Source organism: Rhipicephalus microplus, chromosome 2 (genome assembly GCF_043290135.1).
Source record: "Rhipicephalus microplus isolate Deutch F79 chromosome 2, USDA_Rmic, whole genome shotgun sequence".
Lineage (NCBI taxonomy): Eukaryota > Metazoa > Arthropoda > Arachnida > Ixodida > Ixodidae > Rhipicephalus > Rhipicephalus microplus.
In genome coordinates, this window is record NC_134701.1 from 281,692,493 (window position 1) to 281,708,324 (window position 15,832).

The 15,832-nt window shown below is 45.7% G+C and overlaps 1 protein-coding gene across 1 annotated transcript in view; it reads left to right on the forward strand.

Annotated features, from left to right (window-relative positions):
* Positions 1 to 1,396: 1,396 nt before the first annotated feature.
* The window catches only part of LOC119179924 (sodium/potassium-transporting ATPase subunit beta-1), a 62,129-nt gene continuing 47,693 nt past the window's right edge, over positions 1,397 to 15,832 (forward strand). Inside the window, exon 1 of the mRNA XM_037431048.2 lies at positions 1,397 to 1,619. Within this exon, the coding sequence (XP_037286945.2) occupies positions 1,575 to 1,619 (45 nt within the window). The 5' untranslated portion in view covers positions 1,397 to 1,574. The remainder of the gene's footprint in view (positions 1,620 to 15,832) is intronic.

Consider the following 15,832-nt stretch of genomic DNA (forward strand, 5'->3'; position numbering starts at 1 on the left):
AACTTCTTATGCGACATTGTTTGGCACGGAGCCAAGCGGAGGCATATCGACATCTCGAATCGATGCTATGCGGAGCATGCGGATGGAAGGTGAATGTGTTTTACATTTCTTTTTTAATCGAGCAAGGCGTTGTGAATTGGCGCTATAGTATAGGTAAAATTCCACGCACACATATATGCCAAAATGACGCGTATGTTTTATGTTAGCAGTTGTTTACAGTTGCGAAACGATGCCGTCTACAACATGGATATTAGCATCACCAGAAAGGGTAAGCTGATATAAAGCGCTGGTGTTTCCACTGGTGCTCGCGAGTATATGTAGGCCTCAACACTGCTACACTAATCAACTTAAGTGGATGGCGCCTAACTATATGATTTACATTAGTCCGACATGATGGCTCTATCATAGGAGTATATATTTGTGATGTTTATAAAATTCTATAGGTGGTACTGGAACCACCATTGACGTTACACGAACATTAGGGTCTATTTGAAAAGTATATCCTAGGCCTGGCGTGGTTTTATGGTAGAACAGTTCGTTGCCACGCAGAATGTTTGGGTTCGATTCCTGCTGGGACACTGACATTTATCGTTTGCATTCGCCCGGTCAAAGCTGCCGATGGGAGCTTTTTCTTAAGGCTCAAACGTGAAAGTTTACCCAAGTGTGTTCTCGCCGTTTCTGCCGGGGTAATTATAATATGTCTAACATCTGTGGCACATACCCGCCCCCGCGTATGTGGCACTGTTTTTTTGGGGAATTGTTTGACGACGTTTGGGGAATTGTTTGGTGACATTATTCATGTCATGACCAGCGAGTTGTATTCGGGAAACGATCATGCCCTCCCGAACTAATTTTGGTGCACTCCAAGTTAATGGGGTGATAATGAGAGCAACCAGACGTAGATAGATAGATAGATAGATAGATAGATAGATAGATAGATAGATAGATAGATAGATAGATAGATAGATAGATAGATAGATAGATAGATAGATAGCAAAAGTGCTTGCAGTACGCAAAGTAATGCTTCGCATTTATAAGCCAGCGAGTCCAGCACAGGTGCCGAGAGCATGGGACAACGCCGAATAGAAAACAGCAACAATGTACTGGGCGCGATTTATCGGAACGAAGGCGAAAGTTAGAAAAAAAAGAAGAAATAAACTGAACACAATCGGCCGGTTCACAATCGTATACCGTCGTACCGTGTCCTCCCAATTTCGTGAACCATGTATGCATCGCAAAAGCGGCAAAATCCGGGGAGAGGGTCACCAGATGGCGCTTCCGTGGGCGCACACAACAAAAAACCAAGCGGAGCGGCCTGATTGGCGGAGCCAGGCTTCCTCCTCCTCCGTCAAGTGGAGAGGGAGCGTCGCGTGCCGGTCGCGCGCGCGATGTTCGACAAAGAGCGGCTGCTGACGCGCGCCGAGCCGCAAGTCGAGTTGTGAATGTGCGACCCGTCGAGTACCGCATGAATCCACGCCGCCGCCACATCAGTCGCGCTGCTTGCCGAAATTCGTTGCTCGGTGCGGTGTTGACAGGCTTGCGGACGGCGAGCCGCCCCTTGGAGTTACCCAGTCATGAATGAGCCGGTCAAGAAGAGCTACCTGCCCGTCGTGCATAAGGTGAGCAGCGTGCAAGGCGTGTTCTGTTGCCAACCATGTCACAGGTGCTGCGCTGATTACCATTAACGTAGAGTCAGTATGTGTTTCAGAACGATGGGTCATTATAGCGTCACAAAGCGCCAACAGATTGGCGAGTTCCGAATGGAACAACTCAACATGTCGTTCATTGCGTGTGGCATTGTGTTTTCCCAATTAGACCACCTTCTTAAGGGGAGTGTGACTGAACAATTTTGTAAGGAATAGATGTCATTTTAAACTACCATTGCAAATTGTTAACAATATGTTTGAAATAGAGCACTAATAGCACTTCCTTTCATAAGTTTTTCTTTCATCTGCAAATGTTCTTCTCGCGTTCTTTTTGACATTAGGATTTAGCGTCGCTCAAAGATTTTATACGCGTGAAATCATCTTATGGGTGTGACATGGGAGAACAAGTAACGGAGACTCCATAGAATGTTTGGTATCCGTTTTATTACATACTTAAACGATGTCGCATAGCAGTTCGTTTACAATAAGGGGAATCATTTGATGCCGTCCACGAACGCACTATGTACCTACTGAGCTCAGAGTATCCTGCCTTACACAAGCGATGTGAAAGTTCTTGAACACACGTTGTTGCTGGGGCCAAAGTTTGGACAGTCGCTCTAACCTTCTTCAGTCGCGGCCTTGAGGGAGACCAAGACCACTTGTCCAAACGTAGGTTCTAGCGACATCCTGCGTTCAAGAATTTCGCATCTGTACAATCTGCCACCTTTTCTTGAACTTCCGCTGCATACAAGCAGTTTACAAATCCAGTAATGTTCGGTGACATATCAGGCGAAATTTCATTTCGAGATAGGCCGCAAAATAAACTATGCCGCAAAATTAACCGATGTGCACGTTTGGATTCGATATCAATTGGTGTGGATACAGTGTCTCACTGCGGTGGTAGGCCAGCAGACAGTAGACACAAGCTCAGAATTCAGTGCGAATTATTGCATCAAGCGAGGGCTGCTTAAAAGGAGACTGGTCACTAGTTCCCCCGTCTAGTTAGTCCCATTGACATCCTGCTCCGCCGAGGGCAAATGCGCAAGTTAAAAATCGAATCGTCATGGGAGCTCTTATACCGCACCCCCTCGCAACCTCCACTGAAATCTCGCAACTCAGCTCAACGCTCTTTGGTGACACAACGAGGGAAGGTCACGTTCCGTAAAGAAAGCACATTGCGATTGTCATATGTCGTGTCACAGAAAACCGCCTTTGACTACGACTTGAGGTGTTCACCCACTTCCACATAGCGTTGCTTGTGTGAACAAATCAGTGGAGTTTACCCGATGTAGATTTATTACGCAGCCAACTTCCCAATAAAATATTCACGTGGAGGCCCCTGTGTGGTGTATCAAGCAATGACACAATGGCATGATATTCATTCATTCACTCTTTATTTCAATTGTGAAAATTCCTATACAAAGGCAGGAACCAAGAAAAAAGCGGCTCTGGGCAGCTTGAGGAGCTCTTGGCCCCCGTTCTCTGTATCATGATAAGCATCGTGATATGACATTCACCGCCTAATCTTTGTGCCTAATACTCGGAGCAAAACGGTAAATCTACTTAGCGACGATATAGGTAGTATTTGGCAGCGATTAACTCGATACTTGATCCTTTCTGCCGCTCATCGACTAACGGTATACCAGCCACTCGGCAGAGATCACTCCGAGGCTTACGGGAAGTAGTGCGGAATGAAGAAGAGCGAGGGAAATGCAGGAATGTTGACTACACCATAGCATAAGCGGTATGATGCATGGTGTACTCTGTGCAGGAAGAATGGCATTGGGGGGGGGGGGGGGGGGATGAAAAAGTAACATAAAAATTAAAAAAGGGGGTTGGGAAGAACAGCCACATGTCATAGTCCTGTCGCGTCTCTACCTGTGTACTCGTGCTCGTTATAATCCGTTGTGCTTAAAAATTTTAGAGCAATATACGTTCGTTGCCTCGATTCTCGAGGAGTCGTAGGGATGGTGTTCTAGTTTAATTGCTAGAGAAACGTGACATTAGAACCCCCAACGCGTCACGTTCAATATGGAGGTCAGAGACAAAGGAAGCGAAGGACGCCACGTGCCCCCGGGGAAATCAGCGCGAACGGAGCGACGGGCCACATTATTGCGGCGTTGCGCCCTCTGAAGAACGCTTGCAGTGGCGGCGGTGGCTTTTCTCGCAGAGGTAGATTTAGCACGGTGCATTCTTCAAGTGTACTGTTTAAGCAAGAGGGTTATGCTCTACATGTGAGCTTGACAGTTCGACCCCTTTTTTTCTGCGTGCCCGTTGTCATCCTTTCGCTTGCGTGTGCCCCAGCTCCCCTGGGGCACATCAATACGCGCTCGAGGGATGCAAAGCGTTCAACGTTTTGCTCTGCTACTTCACTGATATTAGAAAATAAAAAGGAAGATGAACAAGGCAAGCCCTCGAGCAGGGCCAGAGTTAAGGATGGACAACACATGGCAACCTCATGTACATACGCCAATTGCTCTTTTTTTTTAATGCAGTTTAATACACACACAAAAGACGTACTTGAGGCGTCTTGCCGCCACCCGTCAATAATCGCGATTTATCTCGTGAGATTTCCTTGCGTCATCGCCGTGCACCATGTACTTCCAGGTCACGAACGGCGAATGGTTATCAGCGTGGCATGGTTTGCTTGATGGGGAAGTTTCGCGAGCGCACAGTTTTGAAGAAAGAAAACGCAAGAAAGTATAAGGTGACGATTATTGCTGTCTGTCAGAAAGACGCCCCGAAATACTCCCGTCTGTGTTAGATCGATATGTAGGGCTTAACGTCACAAAAACACCATATGATTGTAACAGACGCCGTAATGGAAGGCTCCGGAAATTCTGACCAGCTGAGGTTCTTTAACGTGCACCCAAGTCTGAGCACACGTACGGGCCTACAGCATTTCCGCCTCCATCGAAAACGCAGCCGGGATTCGACCCCGCGACCTGCGGGCCAGCAGGCGATCGAGTACCTTATAGACCACCGTGGCGAAGCTCCCGTCTGTGTTAGCGTAATAAAATCTCTAGCTGAAAAAAAAATTGGCAGATCCCACGTAGAGTGGAAATCTATGATATGCGAAGCAGAAATGAGAAATGTTTATATGTCACTTTAAAATCAGCATAACAGCACGAGGTGGAGGTAAATGATGCCGTACATGACTTCGGTGTCATGATTATCATGTGTCATGATTATCATGTGTCGTTTACCTTCGTCATCTTTTCACGTCACGTGATGCCAAATTTAGTGTATGTGGAGCTAGCGAAACGGCCGCGAGCACGCTATGAGCATGGTACGTTGTCATGTTCTTACATGACACGCGTGTCAGGATTATCATGTTTTCACCAGTCGTATACTTCGTCATCCATTGACGTCACGCAACACCACATTTTGTATACGTGGAGCTAGCAAAACGGCCGCGAGCGCATCATCAAGGGCTTAATATACTCTAATGTAGCGTTGACGCGCGCGCATGCTGGGCACAGCGACGCACGGTTAGCCGGCGCCATAATGGTGCGCCAACATCTCCTTATATATCATATCAATAAAAAAAAAAAAGACGCTACGTTGGCAAAACGCGAGCACTCTATAGTCTGACGCCAGGCGCGACCAGCGTCCGTCGGCGCGCCCCGACGGCAACCAGTGCGAAATGCGACATGCTGCATTTCGCGCCGATGCGTTACCCAGACAACTCTGCGTCTCCCTCTTTTCGTAACGGAGGGATGCCGAACGCGCTGAAACGCGCATGCGTCAAGCAACACAGCGCCGCACGTGCCTGCGAGTGTATATAAGGCAGGACCGGCGCCTGGCGTGGCAACGCCTGCGTGACGCGACGAAATGAACGCCGGCAAGCACGCGCACCACGTCACGTCGAAATGTATTGGAGCCTTGACTGTGACATGTAGGGATGTTATCACGTGACACGCATCTCATGATTATCATACTTGCATCATTAACACACCTTCGTCATCCATTGGCGTCACGTAGTACCAATTTGGCATATCTAAAGCTAGCCAAACGGCCGTGAGCGCATCATCAGTGTGGCATCTAGTCATGTTGTTACATGACACGCATGCCGCGATTATCATGTTTGGATGTGTCATTTACCCATGTCTTCCATTCGCGTTGCGTAATACCGAGTTTGGTACATGTGAAGCTAGCGAAACGGCCGCGAGCGCATCATAAGCATAGCATGCAGTCATGTTGTTACATGACACGCATCTGATTTTTATCATGTTTGCATCAATATCATATCTTTGTCATCTATTCGCGTTCCGTAATACCGAATTTGGTATAAGTGATGCTAGCGTATCATGAGCGTGGCATCTAGTCATGTTGTTACATGACAGGCATCTCATGATTATCATGTTTGCACCAGTCACATACCTTCGTCATCCATTCGCGTATACCGTAATACCGAATTTGGTATATGTGACGCTACGAAATGCCCGCGAACGCTTCATGAGCTTGGCATGTAGTCATGTTGTTACATGACACGCATGTCATAATTATCATGTTGGGGTCTGTCGCGCCTGTGTTCGCCATGCAATCCTGTCATACGATACCAGTTTTGCAACATGCCATGAGAACGGAACCACCGCAAGAGCTGCAGGATCATGAAATGTGAATCATGACAATGATGACATACATGTCATGATTTTCATGTTATCACAAGTGAAATATGTTCTTCATACAGTCATGTTATGCCATACTAAGTTTGGTATCGATACCATTATCGAAACGGCCAGGAGAGCTAAAAGTCATACGCGGCTAGATAGATAGATAGATAGATAGATAGATAGATAGATAGATAGATAGATAGATAGATAAATGGATAGATAGATAGATAGATAGATACATAGATAAATGGATGGATAGATAGATAGATAGATAGATAGATAGATAGATAGATAGATAGATAGATAGATAGATAGATAGATAGATAGATAGATAGATAGATAGATAGATAGATAGATAGATAGATAGATAGATAGATAGATAGATAGATAGATAGATAGATAGATAGATACGCTCAATATCGCCAAATTCGCTAAAAAATGCTTCGCATTTAAGATGTTCATTTGGTGGGACTATATACTTACAAGTTGCTAACAACGCAATGTCTTGTCCCTATTAGCTACAGGCATACAAAAAAAGAGGAGGGGGGAAGCTTGCACAGGGGTAGGTCAGAGTTATCCCGCGGGTAAAACCGGCTTAGCTCACGTATTTTAATCGCTACGTTGCAAATTATGTCGAAGTGACAAGGGATTAGAAATCCCGCTGATGAACACACGTTCCGCACCCTGCTTGGGTTCCCTAGTGGTTACAAGTGCTTTGCAGCGAAACTTACTATTAATAAAAGTTGACAAGTCTTGTGGCGCCCAGATACTACTTCAACAACGCCTAGTCGGAAGTCACGTCAGCTTGACGTCATCAAGGTCAGCATGGAAGCCCCTGTGCAGCCTTCTTGTTTACGAGGGGGAACGTGGTAGACGGCTGCAATACGGTCCCATGAACAGGACATCGACCGTGTGAACGATCGTGAATTCACGCGTCTAGAAATCTGGCTAATAAACGAACACGAAGTGTTTTCTGGAGATGAGCTGATGGCGATGCGATGAAAGAATATAGCACGTAAGTGCCATCCTGATAATACCTGATGGCTGATAATCTCATTAGCAGGGCGCACCGCTTGGAGCATGTTACGTAAACAATTAAAAACGCGCATTGCTTGACGTGTCCCTCAATTCAGCAACATGTATATATTGAAAGCTCGCGATATATTTATTATTAAGGTGGATACCTTAGACACTTTTGAAAACGCAAAAATCGATGGTTGCGTCAATACTAGTGATGCGGAAAATCAAGCGACGAAGTAAATATGTGAGGTCATTGCAACGTCACAGACTACCAGAATTTGACGCCATCGTCACGTTGATTGTGACACCACTGTGATGTCATCACAAGGTATCATCACTCGGTCAAAGGAGGGCTGATCGCGGAGGCGCTGCGATATTATACGTGTGGTGCAACTTCTGGTTCCGGAGGCAGTGCATAAACACACTGGGTGCGGAAAAACATCCGGTATCAGTACATTTGGCTAAGAACGAGGAGTAGGAAGAGGCTTTCGCCTTACAGTCATCTTAGACAAATTCACAAGGCCCCGAGTGGCATTTCTTGTTTCGTTAAGGGGCTGCGAATATTTCCTTCCTTATGCCTTTCCTCGGGGAAACTCTGCGAGCGTCAGCATTAAGCAGCGTGTGAGTGGTTGATAAGACCGCCGCTGACCCCGATAGTATAACTTAAGCCCTCCGTATTTGTCAGCTCTTTTGAAATTCCTGCGCGACACGGACGTGAACAAGCGGCTGTAACAGCAATGTCACACACCGCAATAGACAAGACTGGACTATGACCGAGTGTGCGCGCGTGTGCTGGCGAATGTGCTGTGTTTATCTCTGTTCCCTCTCTGCTCTCTATCTTTCATCTCCCCCATCCCCATCTCATGCGCAGGGTAGCAAACCGGTTACCTATAGGCTGGTTAACCTCCCTGCCATTCTTTTCCTCCCATTTCCTTCCTTCCTTCCTTCCTTCCTTCCTTCCTTCCTTCCTTCCTTCCTTCCTTCCTTCCTTCCTTCCTTCCTTCCTTCCTTCCTTCCTTCCTTCCTTCCTTCCTTCCTTCCTTCCTTCCTTCCTTCCTCCGTATTTGCCCAGCCCAGACGTCACTCGCAGAAAGACACTAGAGGTGCGTTTCTTTTTCTTTTTACTGTGTCGCGGTGGTTGTGATCCGGTGACTGCGGTCCGATAACGACGTCCCGGTAGTGACCTGTCGGTCGGTCACTCAGAAACAAGCCGAGCATTGCTGGCAGCGTGGTGCGCTTTATGGGTCGCTTGCGCGCCACGGGCGCATGATTCTCTGCGAGCAAGGCTTGCTTGCCCTGCGTGCCACCAATCAGCGCGGTCGAAACACGGAGCCCTGGACGTGACAGCCCCTGAGCTGAGGTGTACAGCGCGAGACCTGCGTGGGGCTCGCGTTTTCGCAAATGCGTGCAGCTCTGCGGGAACCGCAGAGCCTTCGTTGTTGTTCGGCAGCGTCGAATGGTGGTTCGACGTCGTAGCTCCCGTATCGGCCAAACTGGCGAGCAACGCGGTGACAGTTTGCTTGCTTCTTTCGTTCAGATTTCGAGCAGTCTTTAGAACGTCAGTAAAAATTTATAATTGTCGCGTTTCTCCAGCACAAATCAGTCAGTAAACAACGCTCTGTTTTTAACACTCCGGGATTCATGAAGTCTCACCTATAGAGTACGCTGATGTACGATGCTGATATCGTAAGAGGCGACACGTGATAAACACGGACAATGATGGATGAGAGGCTGAGATATGAAACGACCGTATGTGTGGATGTCTCAATTTTTTATGAAAAAAAAACATTTGATGTGACATTGCAGGTATGATGAGAATAACGGTACTGGTAAAAGAAAAAAAATACATGATAAGAAATAATAATAATTGCGTTAGAGACGGCATATATACAGCGACCTAGCCAGTGGCGTAGCTAGGGCGTGGTACACCAAGCTTGTACCCCCCCCCCCCCTATTTATTTATGTGTTTGTTTATTTACTTATTTATATTTGGAATGGCCTATAGAGCACAAGATGGACTTCAACCGCATCTGCCTGCCCAACCTTAACTCAAGTGAAAAAGAACTGACCCTCCTCTGAAATAGAATGTCTGTCTACGCTCCTAGATATGCGACATTTAATCCCTGTATGCCCCTTAAATGCGCAGGAGCTTTCACTTGAATTGTCTTTACCGCGGTAGCGTTGAAAGTACCCCGATAACAACGGCACGATGTAAGCTGTTGACACCGCTGTAAGCATTTGTGACTTTATTTGAAATAATGTCTCTACAAAATAGCTGACAATTGGGCATGTTGGGTCGTAATGGAAAGTGTTGAATCACCCAAACTAACACTAAATGAAGCGATGGAGAAACACCGTGCGCTCTGTGTGCCGTCCTCTGTCTCTTTAGTCATTGTCTTGTTTGCGCAATTCAACACGAACTTGTTTGCTCTCAGAATACAGACAAAAAAAAGGGGGGGGGGAGGACCTCCGGAATTTTTACAAGTCATCAATATTTGTCTAAAAATAACTGCCTTTATGGTCATCGGTATCATTGACTTCGTTTTTGTGTTGTATCTTCCGAGACAGCAATATCTCGGCGCTGATTGGTCTAAACCAATGACTCCGGAGGCTGATGGCGCGAACCTATAGCTTCTGTGGCGCTGCATTGTTTTAGCGAGACGCACGGCAACATCCATTGCTTGGGGTCGGCGCTGCGGTTCGTGTCGCACACCGAGTCACGTCAGACCGCTCAGCGCGCTGCTTAATTGCTCTGGCATCCATACGCCCCCTGCTACGTCGCATCCACGCTTCAACGTCGCTGGGACAAACGCCTGTGAGCTTCAAATTTACCGCTCGTCCTTGCTATTAGAGCTTTTTTTTTTGCGTATAGCTGAAAAAGTGATCTCTACTCACTGAAACAAGTCCGCCTTCTTTCTTGACTACTGCGTCCGTGTGCGCGCATCGTATAGTATAGCGCTCTTGATGTGTATAGCTTGTATAAATTGTAAAAGTCGATCGGTTAAGTGTTTTCATTTGGCTAAAATATTGTCGGGATAAGCTTACTTCTCTAAATTACCTCTTTATCTGTTCTCCGACCAACTCAAATAGGATTAGGATGCGTGTACATTTCTCACGCTGTAGGGTCGGCTGCTATCATGAAATTAAACAATATAAGCTGGGCGCAACAAAATAAATCACCTTATAATTTGTTCTGTTTGCGAGCTTGTTTGTATATGAGCCCCGCCGCGGTGGTCTAGTGGCTAAGGTGCTCGGCTGCTGACCTGAAGGTCGCGGGTTCATATCCCGGCTGCGGCGGCTGCATTTCCGATGGAGGCGGAAATGTTGTAGGCCCGTGTGCTCAGATTTGGGTGCACGTTAAAGAACCCCCAGGTGGTCTAAATTTCCGGAGCCCTCCACTACGGCGTCTCTCATAATCATATGATGGTTTTGGGACGTTAAACCCCACATATCAATCAATCAATTGTTTGTATATGAAACGGCATTTGACGTCACGCTGAAAGCTATCAACAACCATGACGTAATCTTGATTGCGCAAGCAATGCGCCATGGCGGAAGAGTAAGTTTCGCATTCCATCGCGCAGCTGTCGGCTGCCACCGCTTGTCGCCTTTGCGGCTCGACCGCAGGAATGTAATCTCAGCGTTGTTCTACAACCGGATCTAAATGGGCAAAAAAGCCCGGCTCGCTTCAAATATACGCGTGATGTTTGTTTTTTCCTAGCACACTAAACAAGCTTTGTACTTCCACAACATCGGTCAGACGTCCATTCTTCACGGTTGGCTCGATATACGCTTGAGCGGTGACGGTGCCTTGTTTGATGAGCCGAAGAACATTTGCCCTCCGAGGAGACGTATAGACGCACAGAAGTATCGCTGAGCACTTCTGTGCGTACAGCATCGTGGGATGGCTGACGAGGTGCGCCATCAGGCCCAACAGGCTTGATGACGCAAACGCGGGAAAACACACCGCGACGCAGTCCTGTCCTCTCATCCGTTGCCTGCGGTTTCATCTGCGCAGAGACGATCATGCAGAACAGAGTGGTTATTTTGACACTCAAGCTATTGAGTGCTTGCTTCATCTGCCATGCTTTCGCTTCTTTTAGCGACGTCTGCGACTGAACTGTCCCAAGTGACCAGTATAGCTCAACTGTATATTGTGAGTAGTACAGTGTCTTCCGTTATACCAGAAAACCCTGGAAAAGCTTAATCGGCAAGAAACTATGTGTGAACATGTTTAAACGCGTATAACATGTATAAACGTACCCATAGTGGTAAATTTGTAGATGTTCCGTTGTCCAGCATGTTAACAACGAGAGCGAACATACAATGCCCGGACATGGTATAACATGTCCGGGCATTGTATGTTCCGGGCATTGTATGGTTGTATGGGACTATAGTCCCATTTACAGATGGAAGTGCAATCGTGAGTGGCCGAGCACGTAAAGTTTATATCTAATATACCTATTTTTATTGTTGCACAACCATACACTGAAACTTAGGGGGGGGGGGGGGGAAGGACAGGTGTGGTCCAAAAATAACTGTTACATTGACGCCAAAAACGCCGTCAGTGACATAACTGGTCGATGTCACCAGGCAGAAGACAAGCGTTTATTGTCTGCTTGTAACCTATAACATCTCAAAGGAAAAAGGGCAAAGGAGGTAAAGGGGTAAGAGAGAAAGAAGCGTGCACTTTCTGGCTTGCGTCCGCTTGGGCAATCTCTCCTCGACATCTTTAATACCCTCTCTTATTCCCCTATTCAGGCGCGGAGCCGATATCTCGGCGAAGGCTGCAGAAGTAGCGCCTTTTTCTTTCCTCAGCCTTTCCCTCCTGCTGCACTTCGGCAAATGGTGCCATTGCAACAATAGCAAAGCTCATTCACAGTGAACTTCAATAAATGCGATGAACTAATTTTCACAGGAAAAAACAAGACATTTCAACGAATTTTGTTGGAGCTTAACACTCAAGTGTGGCGGTTTAATGTAATGTACACTGTTACTTGTTTTGGTTATTGTTTTAACTCTCGCTTAATTATTTCGCTAATATTTCTTTCTTTCCGCTATAGCGGCATTATTGGTCTCCGCGGAATGGTGCGTCTCCAGTGCGTGCAATCACTGATCGATACTCAATGAACTCAAGCATATCTGTGTCGACTCTTGTATATTGCCACAAAGGACGCGTTAAGAGCACACCTTTGAACCAAATGATTTTCACGTGCTTTGGAAATTCCTCGCAGCTACATGTTATAAATTACTTCAATATTTTCAAGAAACTCTAGTACCTGCGCGCGTTTATTAACTACGCGCAATATTTGAACTTGTAATTTAACTTATAAGTGCTTCTGATGCTTTCCTACTTACATCAAACGTGTCATCATTTTCTTATACAAAAAAATTGGGGGTCATTTCAGCTTCGCGTTTAGAAGTTGAACGTGATAGCGACATTTTGTTCCTATTGCATACTTCAATCTTTTCGAACTTTCTGTGCACCCGCTATGTGGCCTTAAGGGAATAGGTGCCGTAACGCGTGTGTGGTTTATGTAGTGGGTGACTGGCCGATCCCCCACAGTGGATGTGAGTCATACACATATAAGCAATATACACCATCGCAATCACATGTTCTGACGCCGGATGACAATGTACGATCGTACCACGCATTATTGACGTGATATTACATGTTGTATTCTGGAGCATGTATACAGGACGCGCGTGTTTGTAAAACGTGAAGCTGACTGCAATTTTCAAACAGAGGAAGTTTTTTTTTTTCAGTGTATTCATACGCAGATGCGCGGCTGTTTGCCCGACTTTTGACAAATGTTGTGCGCATAGTTCACAATTACTGGTAATAATTTTACGCATTATAAAAAAAGACCTGTTTATCGAAAGCCATATTCGCTTCTGTCCGGTCACGATGTATTATTTCGTGTACGTGGAATGTGTATAACTCCTTCAGCGAAAACATTTTTCTTTAAACTGCACACTTCCACGCTGCCAGTGAAAACGTGGCTGAATGAAAAATCAATATACGTACACCGGACAGTGAATTGTAGACTCTGCGACCAACCTGACACTATAGAGCATTGTTTTATTCATTGTCGTGATGATTTTTATTTTTGGGACATTCTAAAAAGAACGTTAAGAAAAGAACTTCCAATCACAGCCCACGGTATTAGGTTCCTTCCGTTCAAAAAGAGTCTGACTGATAGTATACTCCTTGCGACTTGTTTATGTTGTTGGGACTTTATTCATTATGGAAAAGTCGCATGATCGATAGACACGCCGAGCCACCACGGTCGACGAGATCTGTCTTCCGAGAAGCAGCTGCTCAAGTGCGCAGTGCTGTCGAGACTTTTGACCTCGTTCCGGAGTGGCTTCCCGTTCTTGACGCTTGTGTGTTTGCCTGACTTCTGATGAAGTATGTTCTGTGTAATTTACTGGTGATAATCTCATTCATTAAAGAAAAAAAAAAGATGCGTGGCTGTGTGGTAGAACACCGGCTTGCCACGCAAACGATCCGGGTTCGGTCCCCAATTACACCCGGAGTTTTTTTTTTATTATTCATTTTATTTGCATCTTTCTCGATTTTTCGGTCACGCACAAGATGATTTTCTGCTCACAACAAACGGCGCTGAAGCCGGAATTTCCGCGAAACGAGCTCTTTAACGCTATCGCGTTAAAAAGCAGCCTGATATAGGTCCTACAAGTGTATACCTCCTCCTGCAAATGCGTATTTGCAGGAGGAGGTACTTTACTTCAGTACGGTGAGCTTACTGTATATAGAGTCATCCTAAAGAAAAAATAACAAATCCACCCATGCAACTGCATGCATCCACAACGCGTAGATACGAATATTTGTGACATTAAATAATGAAAAAAAAAAGAATTAATTCAGTGTGTGAAATGAAGCGTCTTGGTGCTCGTAAAGGCATCTTGTCTTCCACGAAACAATGAAAAAATTGCCCTGTCGACGCTCTGAGTGTGCGACCATGGCAGGCAAAATGTTTGGGCACTGCAAGAAGCTTTTAATGTCTCGCTACGACGATGTCGTGGTTTTAAGAGCGAGTACGGATGAAGGAAGAAGGATGGGAGGAGAGAGAAGCACGTTGTTTACGAGACCCTGACAGCTCTGTGTATACGACAGTTTTAACGAGCCGAACACTTGAGCACGGTTTCGTCTTCACTGTTTACACAATAAGTATTGCGAGACACAGAACAGCGAGAAATGTATACATGCTTGTTGAATCTGGGAGATTTTACAACACGGAGACATCAAGGAACGCCGTTTCTGCACGATTCCAGCGAACACACGAGAGTTTACTTTTATTCCCAACTTTCCATTTTGCGTGCACTCGTATTTTGTTCATATAATACTTTGCGTAAATATTGCACATGTTCAAAGTGCCAAGTTGATGTTACTCCTGTTTTATATGTTACTGATTTGTTAATATGATGAGCTATCATATATCATCGGTACAGTGTGCCCACCTGCTATATGGCCTCAGTAGAGACTGGCAGTATTGTAAATAAATAAATAAGTAGGTACACGGGAGCGCGAACAAGAAAATACAAGCTGTAAAACAAGCGAAAGACATCTGTACCGGCAACATTATTTGGCTACGTTGAATGATCCCCGACGAACTTCTGTATAGTGTAAACGCAAATATCTGTTAGGCAAGCATAGCTGTCGGAATAGGCAAGGGAGGAATATCCCATGTTTTATTCAGCGAAGTTATACCATGATCTGTAGAAGCTAATAAAGTGCTTCCCATTACTTCTGGATAATTTGTAAGATGAAAATTAGCTCTCAATCTGTGGAAAGTTATCTGTATATACATCATTTATTTATTTTTGTTGCTATGTTTCACGAAGGTGTGGTAATAATTTCCTCAACAATTTGTCTGTTTCTGGGTAGCATCATCGCTAACAAAGTGCTGAGTTCTTATAGGTTTTCAGTTTGTTCCCGCTTACCGAGACTTTCATTGAATGAACACGCTCAGACAAACAGGGAATAAGTGACCGGGTACAAGCAATCAGACGACGGCACCCCTTTGGCACGAAAAAAAATCTCGTCCAATGTTATATCGGTGCGTCACATCTGTCGTCGCTTTAGATGTGAGTGCCTTTTGTGCTGTCGAGCCATTTGATTGATTTGTGGGGTTTAACGTCCCAAAACCACTATTTGATTATGAGAGACGCCGTAGTGGAGGGCTCCGGAAATTTTGACCACCTGGAGTTCTTTAACGTGCACCCAAATCTGAGTACACGGGCCTACTGTCGAGCCATTTGAATCTGTCACAAAGACGATTGACGTCATCGACTAAGTCAGCGCCCCTTCATTGTCCTTTTGTTGTTGTTTTTTCGTAAGCTTAATTTGAAGGCCTGCCAACACCAAAAAAAGCTTTTCACGGAACCGCCTGCATCCTTGTAACAAAGTTTAGAAAGGGAAACAAATGACACTCGTAATTTCCTATACGTTTTCCCCAATCAAAGCAGCGTGACACGTTTTGGGGAAGACAATCCCCGCTTCTGTACCTTAGGGGACCAAAGTTTACG